Raw genomic sequence first — 14,610 nt, 5'->3', positions numbered from 1 at the left:
TAGGTTTTTTCTACCACGTCAATCATAGGTCCGACAAATCAACCTAGAATATGTAAACTATAGATTATCTAGGGAGCATGTACGAGTTCATTCTTTTCACACGCTCGTACGATAATTTTTAATTACGTACTGTATCTTGATTTGTTGAACTTACATTTACACGGTTAGATCAACTTCTGTAACAAATTTTCTTGTAATTCAGTTTGATTTTACCTCTAATAAAGAACTATTTGTACTTGTAATCTGAACATACGGGATGACTTATCCAACCTCGTACTGATCAGCTTTGATGTTGGAAAACTCGAAGCTCTACCTGTTTAGTCTTATCTCTAATGTGTTCACTGCAACTGCAATCACAGCCGTTCCTCAATCTATCCAGAACCAACTCTTACCCAACCCTCTCTAAATCCCCATCTTCTCTTCCCTTTTTCTCAACGTCAACCTGTATTTTCAAGCTGAAATTCAGGGCCTCGTCGTCTCCTGTCCAAGAATTTCCCCCGAATGCCCTTCGCCGGAAGAGCAATCCCCAATGGAGAGGAGGGTTCAGTCTAGGGGTAGACTTGGGATTGTCCCGCACCGGCCTTGCCCTTAGCAAAGGTTTCTCTGTTCGTCCTCTCACGGTAAATTTATTGCCAGCAAACAAACCTCTTTCAAATTTTTACGTTTTAGCTTTTCTGGGTTTTTATGTTTTACGCTGTTGTTAGTTCTGACTTATCTTTCCAGGTTTTGAAATTGAGAGGACAAAAGCTTGAGCTACAGCTGCTAGAGATAGCAGAAAATGAGGTATTCTTTGTATTAATGAATTGCTTTTTTGCTTTACTTGAAAGCTTTCCATGCAAAATTAGCTCTAATGGGAGAGGAAATTTGTAGGAGGCTGATGAATTCATAATTGGGCTTCCTAAATCTTGGGATGGAAAGGAGACTCCTCAATCCAACAAAGTTCGCAGCCTTGCAGGAAGGCTAGCTGTTCGAGCTGCGGAGAGGTAATATCTTACATATATCCTCTTACTGTTTGTGGATTTGCTTAGTTTTGCCTAAAATTTCTCAAGGAACGATTTGCTACGGACATAATCTGCATCAAAAAGCACTTGTTTTCAGCTTTTGATATGTCAATTTGTTGGTAAAATAATGTTTGCAGGGGTTGGAGAGTGTATCTGCAAGATGAACATGGAACATCCACAGACGCTGCATACCGAATGATTAACTTGTACTTTACTTCTGTTCTCTTGAGCAGTTTTTGCAATTTGATATTACCTGTGTTGAAACAATTGTTGATTGTTTCAAGTCTGATACATGTCAGTAGAACATAATTCTTCACTTCTCTTTCAGGGGTCTTGGCAAGTCTGCTCGCCAGAAAAGCTCTGATGCTTATGCTGCTGTGGTATGTGATGAGCTTTCTCACATTTTCCAAATGTTGGTTATAATTTTTGTTTGTTTCATAAAGAAGATTATCGAATTTGAATCAAGGTCGTTTCTGTTTTGTTATCCCTCTTTATTTCGCTCTCTGCAGATATTACTAGAGAGATACTTTGCCATGTCTGGTGAGGACATCGAAATTGTTTTGCCAAAGCAGATGGATTTGCAAGAAAAACTTAGAAGGGGTGCACCGCTAGACATCGATTTTTCCTGAGATGAATTTGTGGGTTGACAGGTTAACAAAATCCTTGTTTTCTGCTTCTTGGCAAGTGACGCCGGTAACAGTTTTGTACAGACAAAGAGATTGGAAGTCTTATGCACTTGAACTGATTCTTGTTTTTGATGTAGAGTTGAAGAACTATAGGATAGGAGTCCTTCACAATTTCTAATGTCTCTGCCTGATATCTGTATATCCTGGCATGTAATTCCAGCTGCTTTTTATAACCATATTGGCAAAGAAAATCCCGAGTGGTCTCTTCTTCTTGTCCCTGTTTTGCTCATTTTTTTTCTTCTTTCTAAGTGATTTGATGGCGGTAGAGTAGAAACCAGGAACTACACAGTGTTCCATTGAACCAAACAGGAAATATGGATGACAGAAACTGTAACTTTTGCACTTGGGGTGGCACAGTGAACAATTGGATCCCAGATTTCCCTCTGTTTTTCTGTGGGAGTCGGTGATTGGCTTGGACTTGGGGGTTGGTGTTGGCAGGGAAATGGTTTTAGTACCCGACTCATATGAAACAGGCTTCAAGCCCAACATGAAAGAGCTGGCCTTCCATTAGTAGAGATCATGTGCAAAATTAGAGCAGATGAAGAAGTTGTCTTTTTTTTTTTTTGTAATTAAAATTTGGATTAAGGCAACAAAATTATGCACACTTCAAAGTACCGACAAGGTATAGACACAAACAATTTAATCGTCAAATATTAAATATTTATTTGATTTAAATCTAAAGAAAATCTTTGTATTATGACAATTTATTTATTTAATTTTTTTATCTTTTATTACGTTTAAATGAGTTTTGAACTTTATTTAATTCCAACTAAATTCTTAATCCTAATAAAAATTTATTGGTTGTTAAATGTCATACCAACCATTTATTTCTTTTTATGTAAAATATGATTTGATAAATTGATGTAATTACGTAATAATTGATAATTTAATTAAAAGTGAAGTTTTTAATTACATAAGCTCGGGCATTAAGTCTAAAAATAGTTAAATTTTTATTACAATTAAAAGATTATTTAAATTTTTATTTGTCATTATCTTTGTCTTGAGATTCCAACCATTTGATGTCTGTCCTCTTAAGTATGTCTCAAAATGCGGCGGAAAGGCGCTGACGTGGAACTTTTTTACTAGTCAGCAGGCAGCAGTCAGTTAAAGTAAAGACACCGCAGCATATTCGCAGGTGAGAATCCGGATCCGGATACCTGGTTTTAACATTACCCGCAAATCTCTCTCAAGCGTCTCCTGTCTTCGCCATTTTCCTCTCTCCTACATTCTTGTCTAAAGCTCCCTAGTCCTTCTGCTACAGAAGAAAAACCGACGAGAGAGACGGACCAAGAAAATAAAATTAAAAACAAAGTGAAAAGAAATGTCCCAATCAAACCCTAATTTCCCTCGCAAACAGTTATCCAATTCGCTGACCAACTCGCTCATGGCTCAGAACCAAGTCATCGACTCACTCACTTCTCACATCTCCCTCTACCATTCCCATTCCCTCGCCCAAAATCCCAACCCTAACCCTAACAACAATCCGAGGTCTTTAATCCTCAAATGGTTCTCATCTCTCACCGTCCATCAACGTCAAGCGCACCTCACCACCGTCGATTTCAAGTTCACCCAGCTCCTTATCCAAATGCTGGGGAAGCTCCGTACGCGTGGCCACGGCTTCTTCATTATTCTCCCCGACCTTCCCTCACGTGATCCTCCCTTCCTCCCCGGCCTCTGTTACAAGCAATCACGCTGCCTCCTCTCTAGGGTTGCCGAGTCCAACGTGTCGGAACGTCGGGTTTTCGAGTCGGTTCGGTTTTTCGGATCCAGAGAAGGTGAAAAAATCGACGAGTGTTCGTGTTCAGTGAGTAGTCTCGATTCGATGACGGTGACTGAAGAGTTCGTTGAAAATGTGGAACTGTTTGTTGAAACCATGGATAAAGTATCGAACGGTGCGTTTCTGAGAGGGGAACAGAGCGAATTGGGATCGGATTGGATTGAATTAGAGTGGTTAAAATCAAAAGGGTATTATAGTATAGAGGCTTTTTTGGTAAATAGATTAGAGGTGGCGTTGAGGTTGGCGTGGTTGAATTTTAATAATGGGAAGAGAAGAGGGGTGAAATTGAAAGAGAAGGTGAATGCCGCAGGGGTAGCAGCAAATGTGTATTGGAGGAAGAAAGGATGCATGGATTGGTGGGTAAATTTGGGTGATGCAACAAGGAGGAAGGTATTGACTGCAATTATTGGAAAAGCTGCTAAATCCCTGGTATTGTTTAAAACTTTGTTATCTCAATGCTCATTTTATTGATGTATTTTATTGTATGACATTGCCATTATTAAGTGTGGTTAACAAAAGGAGAAATTTTTGTGAATTATGAACCCTGTTTTAATTTGGTTATTAATGACTAAAATTACTGTTTTAAGTGGGCTGGTTAAGGGTAAATTAATTATATAAACTCGTTGTAAGAGCTGAGAAGAACTATAAATTGTAGTTCTACCTTCCTTTTATAGTTTCCCGTTTTATCTTGTTGGGGCTTCGCTTGTAATCTTTTATACAAAGATAAATTTGTATGTGTTGCTCCAATGTGTTATGCTTGGATCTTTCTTTAGCTTGATTTACTAATGCAATGTATATAGAATATTTTTAAAGATTTCTCGCACATGGATCATTTGTAATTTTTGACAATTATTATCTATTTTACATACTCTTGAAAATTTTGTGAACAATGAGGCTTACTTTTTATTTAATTTGGGCTTTCAGACTCTTGAGGTTCTGAATGCAGCAGGTAGTGCCTCAGAGGATGAAATGTGGCTTTTTAGTGGAGGAGCAGAACAACCAATGAGGTACAATTATAGTGAACCACTGCTGGGTACCATCCCAAAACGCCTGGAGGATGCAGAATTTGGCATAATTATTACAGCTGGTTCTCGTTTTGGAAAACCTAATTCCCTAACCAATGTCTTCAGTAGTTTATTTGTGCTTCAGGATATTGTTACTTTGGTGCTATCATATCATAATAAGTGTGATATGGGAAAGGTGTTTTTTAGTGCATTAGGTTCTATAAGTACCTTTACTGATAGTATATTAAGAAAGCTGCGAGGCATTCTCATGGTTATTTCACTTGATTGCACAAAACTTGAACTTCTCGGAGAAGGAAATTTTAACTCTTCATCCGATAAATCCAAGGATAAGTTCAGTGCATGTAGCCGTAAGAAAAAGGGAAGGTCCCGAAACATAAAAAAGCAAATTCCTGTGGCGAAGGCAGAGGTGAATGACCTTCTGCCAGAAAAACCTCTCAAGGTACTTTTTTCTTTATATTGAAACCCTTCTAGATGTGTTTTTGTGTTCATTTATATGTGTTGAGCAATTTTATTTTAATTGTTTCTAGTAATATGTCAGGATCTTGAATCTGTATCAACTAATAATAAGAAAGCAGATTTGAAGGAGTCCAGCAAGATGCCTGTTATAACTCATGGGAAAGATGTTAACAGAAAAACTCCATCACAAATGGAAATGGTCACACAGCTTTTCTTTTGGATGGTATTCTCTTGTTAATTATTTAAATTTTAAATACTTGCATAACTGGTACTCTGTCATCAGGAACATACCCAATCATTGATTGGTGGAAAAGGACGAGCTGCAGCAAGGAAGAGTCGGAAGGAAAAGAATAAAAACAAACACACTTGCGTCAATGGTACGACTGAACTTAAAACTTCCAAGAAGGCAGTCATAGAGGCTTCCACTTCGTCTTTTATTTTTCAAGATGAGGCAACAAATTCCAGTGGTGTATTGGATAATTTAAACATACAGGGTGTGCCAACTGATACAATGAGCCAGAGCAACGTCCTTGAATCAAATTCAAGTCCTAATAGACCACATAATCAGCCTTTCAGGGAGGAAATTGCCATGAACGTGCAAGATCCTGAGGTTGGTTCCACCGGACAAGAGGATTACTCAAAAGATGTAACTGAGAATGAATTTATTGCTACTGGACAAGAGGATTCAAATTGTAGGGTAGAATGTAATCGTTTGCCTCCGATTATCCCTGTGCCAGAATCTGATAGTGTTTTCACTGGTGAAGGCATCAACTTACAAAATTCTCATAGTGCAAGTAAAATTCAGGAAAATTCAACTTCTCCTGATGCATCAGGGAATACACTTGATGTTAAAGAGGAAGTTTCTGTGATTCAGGTGCAAGATAAAAAACTTTATGATACTGCACCCACAAGCTCTCCTCAATGCCTTTCATATGAGTGGCCTAGTGTAGCTCCCTTTTATTTTCCTTCTATAAATTCACATGTTCCAGCTGCCACTGATAGATTGCACCTAGATGTTGGTCACAATTGGCACAATCACATCCGCCAACCTTTTGTGCCCACCATGCATCAGGCAAGAAATCCTCAGATTGAAAGTGGGTGCAATCGAATCTTATCTCGCCCAATGCCAATGAGTTTAGATTGGCCCCCTATGGTTCGCAGTGCTTCTGGATTGACACCACCAATTACTTGCAATTATGGCTCTGGATTTATCTCAAGGCGACAGACAGCTTTTCAGCAGGGTTTTGCGTCTCAAAATTTTCAGTTTAATACAAAGAACCTTGATGATGAGAGAAAGTATTCTGGGGATTTCTTTGACTTGCCAGATCTGGCAAATACAGTAGAACTTGCTGATGAATGTGATAGCCACTGGATATCAGAGGAAGAATTTGAGGTGCATGCAGTTTCTGGTATAGATTATAATCAATACTTTGGTGGGGGTGTGATGTATTGGAATCCTTCTGATCATCCAGGGACTGGTTTTTCTAGACCTCCATCCCTTAGCTCTGATGACAGCTCATGGGCCTGGCATGAAGCAGACATGAGTAGGGCTGTTGATGACATGGTTGCTTTCTCTTCATCTTATAGTACAAACGGTTTGACTTCTCCAACTGCTGCTCCATTTTGTTCCCCTTTTGAACCTTTGGGTCCTGGACACCAGGCAGTTAGTTATGTTGTGCCAGGAAATGATGTGCCTGGCAAAGTGCTGCATTCTCCATCACCTACACCTGATGCGGCAACAGAGGAGGAAGCCTCTGGATCTTTGGCCAATTTATCTAGTGATGTTGAAGGGAAAACAGGGGATTCACTTCCTTACCCCATTTTGCGTCCTATAATCATTCCAAACATATCAAGGGAGAGGTCAAGATCTGACTTTAAGCGTGGTCATGATCATAAGAGCCCTTGTGTTCCTCCTACTAGGCGGGAGCAACCTCGGATCAAACGGCCTCCGTCACCGGTTGTGCTGTGTGTTCCACGAGCTCCACGTCCACCACCACCGTCTCCTGTAAACGACTCAAGGAAACAGAGGGGTTTTCCAACGGTTAGATCTGGTAGCTCTAGCCCAAGACATTGGGGTATGAGAGGTCTGTACCATGATGGAACTAACTCGGAGGAAGCTTGTGTTCGCATGGATGGTACTGAAGTTGTTTGGCCTTCTTGGAGAAGTAAGAGTCTTTCAGCCCATCCAATGATCCATCCTCTACCTGGTGCTTTGCTGCAAGACCATTTGATTGCAATGTCTCAGCTGGCTCGTGATCAGGAACATGTAAGTATAGCACCAGCATTATATCAAATCTGAAGTTATGGTTTATGTGTTAAATTTGTAGATTTATGTGATTATTCTGCAGCCAGATGTGTCATTTCCTCTGCAACCACCTGAGTTACAGAGCTGCCCAGCACGAAAGGCATCTCTCTCTTCAATACACAGCCTCCTTAATGATGAAATTGAATCTTTCTGCAAGCAGGTAAGCAGTTTATTGGTCCCTAGAAAATAAAGAAGAAAAGGAAAAAGCGAATGATTGATCCTGTTTTTCCTCCAAATTTATTGTTTCCATGATCTTGAACATTATTTTGCACAAGGATTTTTTCCCTGTCTGTTGTTTATGCATTATTTGCTGGGCCTTGTTACATTGCTGACTATTTGTATGATGTGTTCATGTTTAAGGTTGCAGCAGAGAATATGGCTCGTAAGCCATACATTAATTGGGCTGTCAAGCGGGTTACAAGGTCTCTCCAAGTCCTATGGCCTAGGTCAAGGACAAATGTCTTTGGTTCAAGTGCAACCGGCTTATCTCTTCCAACAAGTGATGTAGACCTTGTGGTTTGTCTTCCTCCAGTAAGGAATCTGGTGAGTGCTTCATGTGTTATTATGTTGATCGTATGCTTGTACTTTATGGCAAGAAACTCATCTGCAAACATTGTTTTTAGGAACCTATCAAAGAAGCTGGGATTTTAGAAGGACGTAATGGTATTAAAGAAACTTGTCTTCAGGTATTAGTATTATTGTAATTGGTTGTGCTGTAGTTTGAACTTATTGTCTCATTTTCTTGATATTTCAAATTAGTCATTTTATGAGTTAATAGAAATTGAAATATCATAGTGTTCTTCTAAAAATGTTGAGCACATGTTATTCTCTTTCTCCCTTTTTCTTTAGAAAAGGCATATTCATACATTCCTTGAAGTGTTTCAAAGGCTACGATAAATCTGGTGTACGTACCAAGTGGTAGACATTGAATTAGGAATACTTGATTTTGTTATACAGTATTAGGTTCCTGTTATTTACATTGACGTTTTGGTCTTCCTGATTAATGTACCAGCAACATTTGCATTTTCCCTTGTTCCTTTCTATATGCAATATAACTTATGATACCCCTCCAGCCATTGTAATTAGTTGTTGGTGCACTATTGTATGGCTTGCGTGAACCTTGTGTGTGTGTGGACTTGTTTTTCCCCTGCAAAATACTTCTGGGAAATTGCTGTCATTATCTGATATTTTGGCATAGCCTTTTTAGAAGATTGAAACTGTTACATTTGTTTTCCAGCATGCTGCCAGGTATCTTGCCAATCAGGAGTGGGTAAAGAATGATTCTCTGAAGACTGTGGAAAATACAGCTGTAATGCCTTTTCTTGTTAGATTCTTTCTTCATTCTGCTTTACTTCTTTCTTTCCATCTCTTTTCTCACAATGTTATCTCTCTGGCATTCAGATTCCTATTATTATGCTTGTGGTAGAAGTTCCTGATGACCTAATCACTTCTGCGGCCTCTAATCTACAATCACCAACAGATGAGCAAATAGAGAAGAGTGCTGAACGTGGCAACCATGCTCATTCTGATACTGTTGGCTTAGAAGACTCTGCTTCACCTAAGTGTTCAAAAATAAGTTATGGTAATATGAAGGATGTCAAATCAGTTCGTCTAGACATCAGTTTCAAGTCTCCATCACATACAGGACTCCAAACTACAGAACTGGTAATCTTTTACATGAATTTGACTTCACATAATCTTTTGAATTGCGTCTGACGTTGGAGCCTGTGACATGATTCTATTGCTAAATAATAGCCTCTTTCCTGGAAAATTGAGGAGAATATTTGTTTAACTATTGCCTAATGAAGGATGTTATCAGGAAGGGGCTTATTTTGTCCATGTTGGATTTCAGAATAAGCTTATTGAGTAACCATCAGTGGCGTTACAAGCTTTTTTCACGTTTCTTATACAAATGTTTTCTAACTTTATGGTCCTTAAAGTTTTAGAGTGCAGTTTATGTAGGAATGAGACAAATGTCTGTACATTTAGGACATAGTTGGTACATGAACTTTAGGGTGTTCAATCCTTTTTTCTTCTTCTTAATTTGTTTTTTGGGGCATTTCCTATTTCAGAGTCTCATCAATCAATTATAAATTTCTACATATTAGATTCAGGTGTTTTGCTCTATTTCTGATTTAAAATTATTTTATAAATTTCAATTTGTTCTTTGCAGGTGAGGGAGCTGACTGAGCAATTTCCAGCTGCTATGCCTCTTGCTTTGGTACTAAAACAGTTCTTAGCAGATCGTAGCCTGGATCAGTCCTACTCTGGTGGCTTAAGTTCATATTGCCTGGTGAGTGATGTTTGGGCATAGAAATGAACTGAGATGTTGATTCTAACCAATTACAGTTGAAAATTATGATTCAACTGTCCTGCTTATGTGTCTGCAAGTCTATTTACATACTACACGTGAGATGAAGATCTTCCTACAGACTAGCTAAATAGTCTAAGGTTTAAGAGAACTCTCTCCTAGCTGTGTTTGTTGGTTTACTTTGAGTTTCTTAACAATTATAAGCTGGAGGAGCATTGGCTGTGCAGCTATGTACACTATACACTAATTCTGAATTTAATCACATGAAACTTGCTATAAGCTTAATAGCAGCTCAGTTGATAAAGCTCAATGTAACTTTAGATCCAGCTACTTGAGCCATTACCCGAATACTTTCTGCCATTCAATTTTGAGCTGCAAGATTTAAGGAATCTGTGTAAGACAGAATGTTTATAGGCATTGGAAACGATACAAGTAATCCGGAATCAGATATACCATATTGTTTGTTCCTAGCTCAGTACAAGATTTTATAGTCCTAAATGTGCTGTCAGTTACCATAAGCTTCTTGATCACTTATAACCTAGTAAGTTATAATTTGGTTAACATGCCATATGTTCTGAAGGCAAATTTCCTTTTGTAAATGAATGTGGACTTCCATTTTTTGATTGTTCAAGCAACATATTTCATTGGAAAATAAATATTAAGGAGGACACTGGAATTCTTCATAGCATTCTGCTAATTTTTGTATAGATATTCATGTGTTTACTGAAGTTCCACTTTAATCTGCTACTGGTCAGGACAGTTTATTTATCAGTGAATAAATTCATTGGGTTTGTATTTACTCCCTTGCTGTTTCGTGCTTCTTGTAGGTGTTACTTATTACACGTTTTCTACAGCATGAGCATCATCTTGGACGGCCTATCAACCAAGTAACTTAGCACTTAAACTGTTTTCATAACTTTCAATTATCTTTGACATTTTTCCCTTTATTGGAGGAGGCTGCTATAAATTTTCTGTTTCTATTACTATTGGGATTGAAGTATCTGTTTCAAATGGTTTTCAGTAGTGAGGGTGAAAATTATTCTTTGATTCAACATTGATATATTGAATTATAATCTTCAGATTAAACCTGTAGTGCTGTTTTAAGGTGGTTTAATGTGGACGTGGGAGGTGAAAATGTAACTATACTCGATGAATGTTTAATTCAGAGCTTACTCGATGCCCAATGCTACACCAATGCTATTACAGAATTTGTATTTTTTGTACTTAAGATTGCCATCCATTTGAGGGAAAAAACTTTGGTGGGATGAACAGAAAGGCCCTCTACTGGCAAGTTTAGATGATTGATTAGACAATTGAAGTATGGTTTATGATGTTGTAGAAAGAATATTGACCTTTGGTTTCGTTCAGTGACTTGAAATTTTTTATTCTCTCTTTCAGTTTGTGTTATCTGTTTCTCTTTTGTGCTGCTTGCAATAAACAAGTGCTTTTGCCTAATTTGAACTCAATGTTTCTTGCAGAATTTTGGAAGCCTTCTGATGGATTTTCTTTACTTTTTTGGGTGAGTTGAAAGCCTTGAATGTTTTTTTCATTTCTATGGTAGTTGAAAATATTTACCCAACTGGTGTCTTACTGTAAAATATTTATGAACATTAATGATTTATTATTTCAATATCTGGTGGTACAGGAATGTGTTTGATCCCCGACAAATGCAAATTTCTGTGCAGGGAAGTGGAGTATATATAAACAGAGAGAGAGGCTATAGGTAATAGTAATATTTTCTTTTGCTGGGAACTGCTTATAACTTGGATGCTACTGAATGCTGATGATTTGATGCTTCTTTTGTAGCATTGATCCTATACACATTGATGATCCTCTTTTTCCAACAAATAATGTGGGGAGAAATTGCTTTCGGATACATCAGTGTATCAAGGTCAGGATGATATTTCATTTCGATTTATTAGCTTTTACGGAACTGGCCCTGGCATGATTATTGTCTTTACATTTATTATTGACCCACTGTATGATAAAACTTAAATTTGCTTCTAAATGTTGACTCATGGTTGATATACAGCTTCTGAATGTCGAAAAAGTTTTTTTTTATTGTAATAAATAAAATGTTTCATTTAAGTTTTACCATAGCTTTAAGGAGGAGGAAGGGAGAACAATACTTATTTTACCTGCTTCTGAGAAAAGAATTAGTAGATTGAAGCATGAATATCTTTGCAATTAAGGTGCATATTGGCCTTCTAGAAACTAGTAGCAAGAGAAAAGTTTTGGGAAGTCATTGACACGTTTAGCAAGTAAAGCCTTAGCTAGCTTACTACTCTATGGAATTGTTGACCTAGATCTGTGAGCATAATCTTTCTGGTAGCATTAATCTCTAACTGTTTACAGTATGGGATAACAACTATTAAAAGAAGATGCTTTCCCAGAAAATTTGTGTGGTCATTACATTTCTTTTTTATGTCTTATATATAAAATATTTTGTAATGCAGGCATTTTCAGAGGCCTATTCTACACTGGAGAACGAGCTTACCTGCCTATCAAGTAACATCAATTCATGTTTTAACCCACCATGCAGAATGCTTCAAAAAATCATCCCAAGTATGAATTTATCATAGGGGCTTTAGTTGTTTGGGAAATCTTATCTGTCCGGAAGGTATTCTTTTGCCCCTTGATAATAATGTTGCTTAGTTGGAAATATATAATTTTGGCTTATCAGAAACATTCTTATGCTAACATTACTGATGTAAAGTTGAAGTCTTCACACAATGGGAGCTTTGGGACTTGATTGTTCACTGAAAGTCCTTGGGAATGGGCTCTAAGGTGATCAATTTTCTGTTAGGCCAATCCAGGGATTGGCTCAAAGGTAGGAAAAATTTCATAGAGATTTTGATTTTAATTTGCTGTTCCTTTGAGATTCAATGAATTCTTTTTCTTTTCAGGACAAATTTTTAAAAGCAGATTTGTCCTTTGCATCAATTTTTTTGCAACTTCTGAAGGGAAAGTCTGCCGAGCTCATAGTTTTGAGCTGAGGTGATTGTCAAGTTCAAAGCGTGCAAAGAGTTGCAAGTTCGTTTGTATGAGATGCTGTTATTGTTATGAAGGTATTCAATTATGTTTTGCTATGTAGACATTTATTCCCCATGCTCTTGCATTGCTCTTTGTTTGTCTTTTAAGCTTACAGGTTATTGCTGTCATTAAAGATGGATGCTTGATTGTATGGTAGAGAATTAACAAGGCTGGAGTGTGTTCTCTTGCCTCCTACATGAAAGAGCAGCCCTGTACCTTGGTGGACGGTTTGCAACAAAAAGGGAGAAAGGGCAAGACAAATATGCATCAAAATTGGTCATTTCTACTGATCAATTGCGTCAATTTTGCAGCTGATCTGAAGGGTGGTCTGAGTTATCATCTAATAATATGTTGTGACCATAGCAATACCTTATTACAATGGTCGTGCTCCCCAAGGCGTAAATACAGAATTTATCTTGAAGAAAAAGATAATATAAAGTTTGTACAGCCATTTGATATGGGAGAAATAAGACTCCAAACAATGATATCTTGTTTTACATTAAGTATTATTATTTAACAACAGTATACTAAACTAGAACTTCATATTTATTTTGACCCAAATTCAAGTGTTTGCTTTATTAATTTTACTTTCCGTACTAGCAAGATAAGATAAATCTTATGGGATTTCTTCGCAGCCGATAATACATGAATATAATATTAAGGACCTAAAGAAGTAAGATTTCAGATCGGGAGCCTCTTTTCCTCCTTCATCAAGCGGCGTCCTAGTAATAATTTCCATATATTAAATATACGAGATACAGTTTGGTAAAACCATCTTAAGAATTGTGGATGGCATTCTTTAGCAGTCCAGACAACGCAAACAACCCAGAGGGCAAAACTAAGCCATCCAATAAGTGGGACGAGGATTAAAAGAAGTATAACTGACGCAAGAGCTCCAGATAATTGATTGATGGCATTGAATATGAGATGGGAACTTGTGCTGGTAGCTGAGAGATTCATTTTAGTGACCAATGCTACAACATATATGCAGAGATTAACGAAGAAGGTCAACATATGGCAATAGTGGGTGTCGAAAGGAGACTCGTCTCTTCCTTGATATTTTGTCTGGAGGAGTGTGCATGATGTATTAATGGTAAACACAACTACAGCATGGAACTTGATGGAGCAATTTAGTCCTCCCCCGTTTTCTCTGTCAGACAGTGAAAAAGAATTAGCTGCATTTTGTGAAGAAAAAAACATGCTTTGAGATAGAGGTTTATGATTAAAACACCTGAAGGCTTGTTGTTATTATTGGAAAAAAAGTTTTAGAAATGGGTAAGGTCGGAACTCTAAAATAGCAGTAATTAATAAGGATTCTGAAATTGCTGCTCTGCAACTGACCTTTGGGAGTGATGGTTGGTTGAGTCGTTGTTGCGCATCTTCACTTCAGACTTTCCTTTCCTGAATTCTATGTCTTGCTCTGACACTGCTTTACTTTATAGGGGTTCTGAGAGGAAACTTTCTAATGTTTCTGCAAACGTCATTTGCCACATCTTTTGTACCATTTCTTTGGGAATAAAATAATAAGTAAATAACTATTTTTAAGTCTTAGTCAAGGTGGATCCACACTGTCAAATCAAAGTGAAATAAGAAAGATTGGTAGGAGGAGACGCAGCATTCCACGTACGTAGACAGAACAGGAGAGAGAGACACTTGACAAAACGAAGTCGTAGCGACTTTTTCCTATTTTGACGTGCATGCATACATCATTTCAATTATCTAAAAAGAAAGATACAAGCTCAATCGATAAGAGTCGACAAAATACTTCTAACAAAATAACAAAAAAAGAACTAACAATATATATATATATATATATATATATATATATACATTTATCATTTATACAAATAAGGATTTTGATCCCTCATTTGCATTTCACTTCAGAAAATAAAGAAAATTTGAATACCAAGAGAGAATCTTCCCTTTTGATAGCCATCCCCTTCTGCTTCTTAGCACCAAGGATTCATTTTTACTTTGTCTTTGAACACTTGAGCAATCGAACAGGGTGTTGATGTC

The 14,610-nt window shown here is 37.5% G+C and overlaps 2 protein-coding genes across 6 annotated transcripts; both read left to right on the top strand.

Moving 5' to 3' along the window:
* The first annotated feature begins 196 nt into the window (after positions 1-196).
* LOC18614372 (Polynucleotidyl transferase, ribonuclease H-like superfamily protein) lies at positions 197-1,899 on the top strand. The gene is made up of 6 exons (XM_007052108.3): positions 197-620; positions 724-783; positions 871-983; positions 1,139-1,207; positions 1,330-1,381; positions 1,511-1,899. Exons 1-6 carry the CDS (start codon positions 333-335, stop codon positions 1,628-1,630), a joined length of 702 nt encoding a protein of 233 aa, XP_007052170.3. The 5' UTR covers positions 197-332; the 3' UTR covers positions 1,631-1,899.
* Positions 1,900-2,812: 913 nt separating this feature from the next.
* MEE44 (Nucleotidyltransferase family protein) lies at positions 2,813-13,160 on the top strand. Of its 5 annotated transcripts, none has more exons than XM_007052096.3 (18): positions 2,813-3,893; positions 4,389-4,928; positions 5,028-5,144; positions 5,229-7,211; positions 7,294-7,410; positions 7,611-7,793; positions 7,874-7,936; positions 8,488-8,559; positions 8,652-8,915; positions 9,424-9,543; positions 10,389-10,448; positions 11,040-11,080; positions 11,207-11,284; positions 11,368-11,452; positions 12,018-12,181; positions 12,278-12,391; positions 12,468-12,629; positions 12,752-13,160. In XM_007052096.3, exons 1-15 carry the CDS (start codon positions 3,009-3,011, stop codon positions 12,141-12,143), a joined length of 4,734 nt encoding a protein of 1,577 aa, XP_007052158.3. In that variant the 5' UTR covers positions 2,813-3,008; the 3' UTR covers positions 12,144-12,181; positions 12,278-12,391; positions 12,468-12,629; positions 12,752-13,160. The 5 variants fall into 5 exon arrangements, with proteins under 5 accessions (XP_007052158.3, XP_017984651.2, XP_017984648.2 ...); XM_018129162.2 differs by having other exon boundaries at positions 12,729-13,160; XM_018129159.2 differs by having other exon boundaries at positions 12,710-13,160.
* Positions 13,161-14,610: the final 1,450 nt, after the last annotated feature.

Source organism: Theobroma cacao, chromosome 1 (genome assembly GCF_053813885.1).
Source record: "Theobroma cacao isolate CCN51 chromosome 1, ASM5381388v1, whole genome shotgun sequence".
Classification (NCBI taxonomy): domain Eukaryota; kingdom Viridiplantae; phylum Streptophyta; class Magnoliopsida; order Malvales; family Malvaceae; genus Theobroma; species Theobroma cacao.
The sequence above is the reverse complement of the archived record's forward strand: the minus strand, read 5'-3'. Positions and strand labels throughout refer to the sequence as shown.

Coding starts and splice junctions, on each gene's coding strand:
- LOC18614372 (XM_007052108.3), top strand. CDS start 333: ATGTGTTCACTGCAACTGCAATCACAGCCGTTCCTCAATCTATCCAGA. Junction 784..870: donor TAGAGATAGCAGAAAATGAG/GTATTCTTTGTA, acceptor GGAAATTTGTAG/GAGGCTGATGAATTCATAAT. Junction 1,382..1,510: donor CTGATGCTTATGCTGCTGTG/GTATGTGATGAG, acceptor CGCTCTCTGCAG/ATATTACTAGAGAGATACTT.
- MEE44 (XM_007052096.3), top strand. CDS start 3,009: ATGTCCCAATCAAACCCTAATTTCCCTCGCAAACAGTTATCCAATTCG. Junction 7,212..7,293: donor TGGCTCGTGATCAGGAACAT/GTAAGTATAGCA, acceptor ATTATTCTGCAG/CCAGATGTGTCATTTCCTCT. Junction 11,285..11,367: donor AACAGAGAGAGAGGCTATAG/GTAATAGTAATA, acceptor CTTCTTTTGTAG/CATTGATCCTATACACATTG.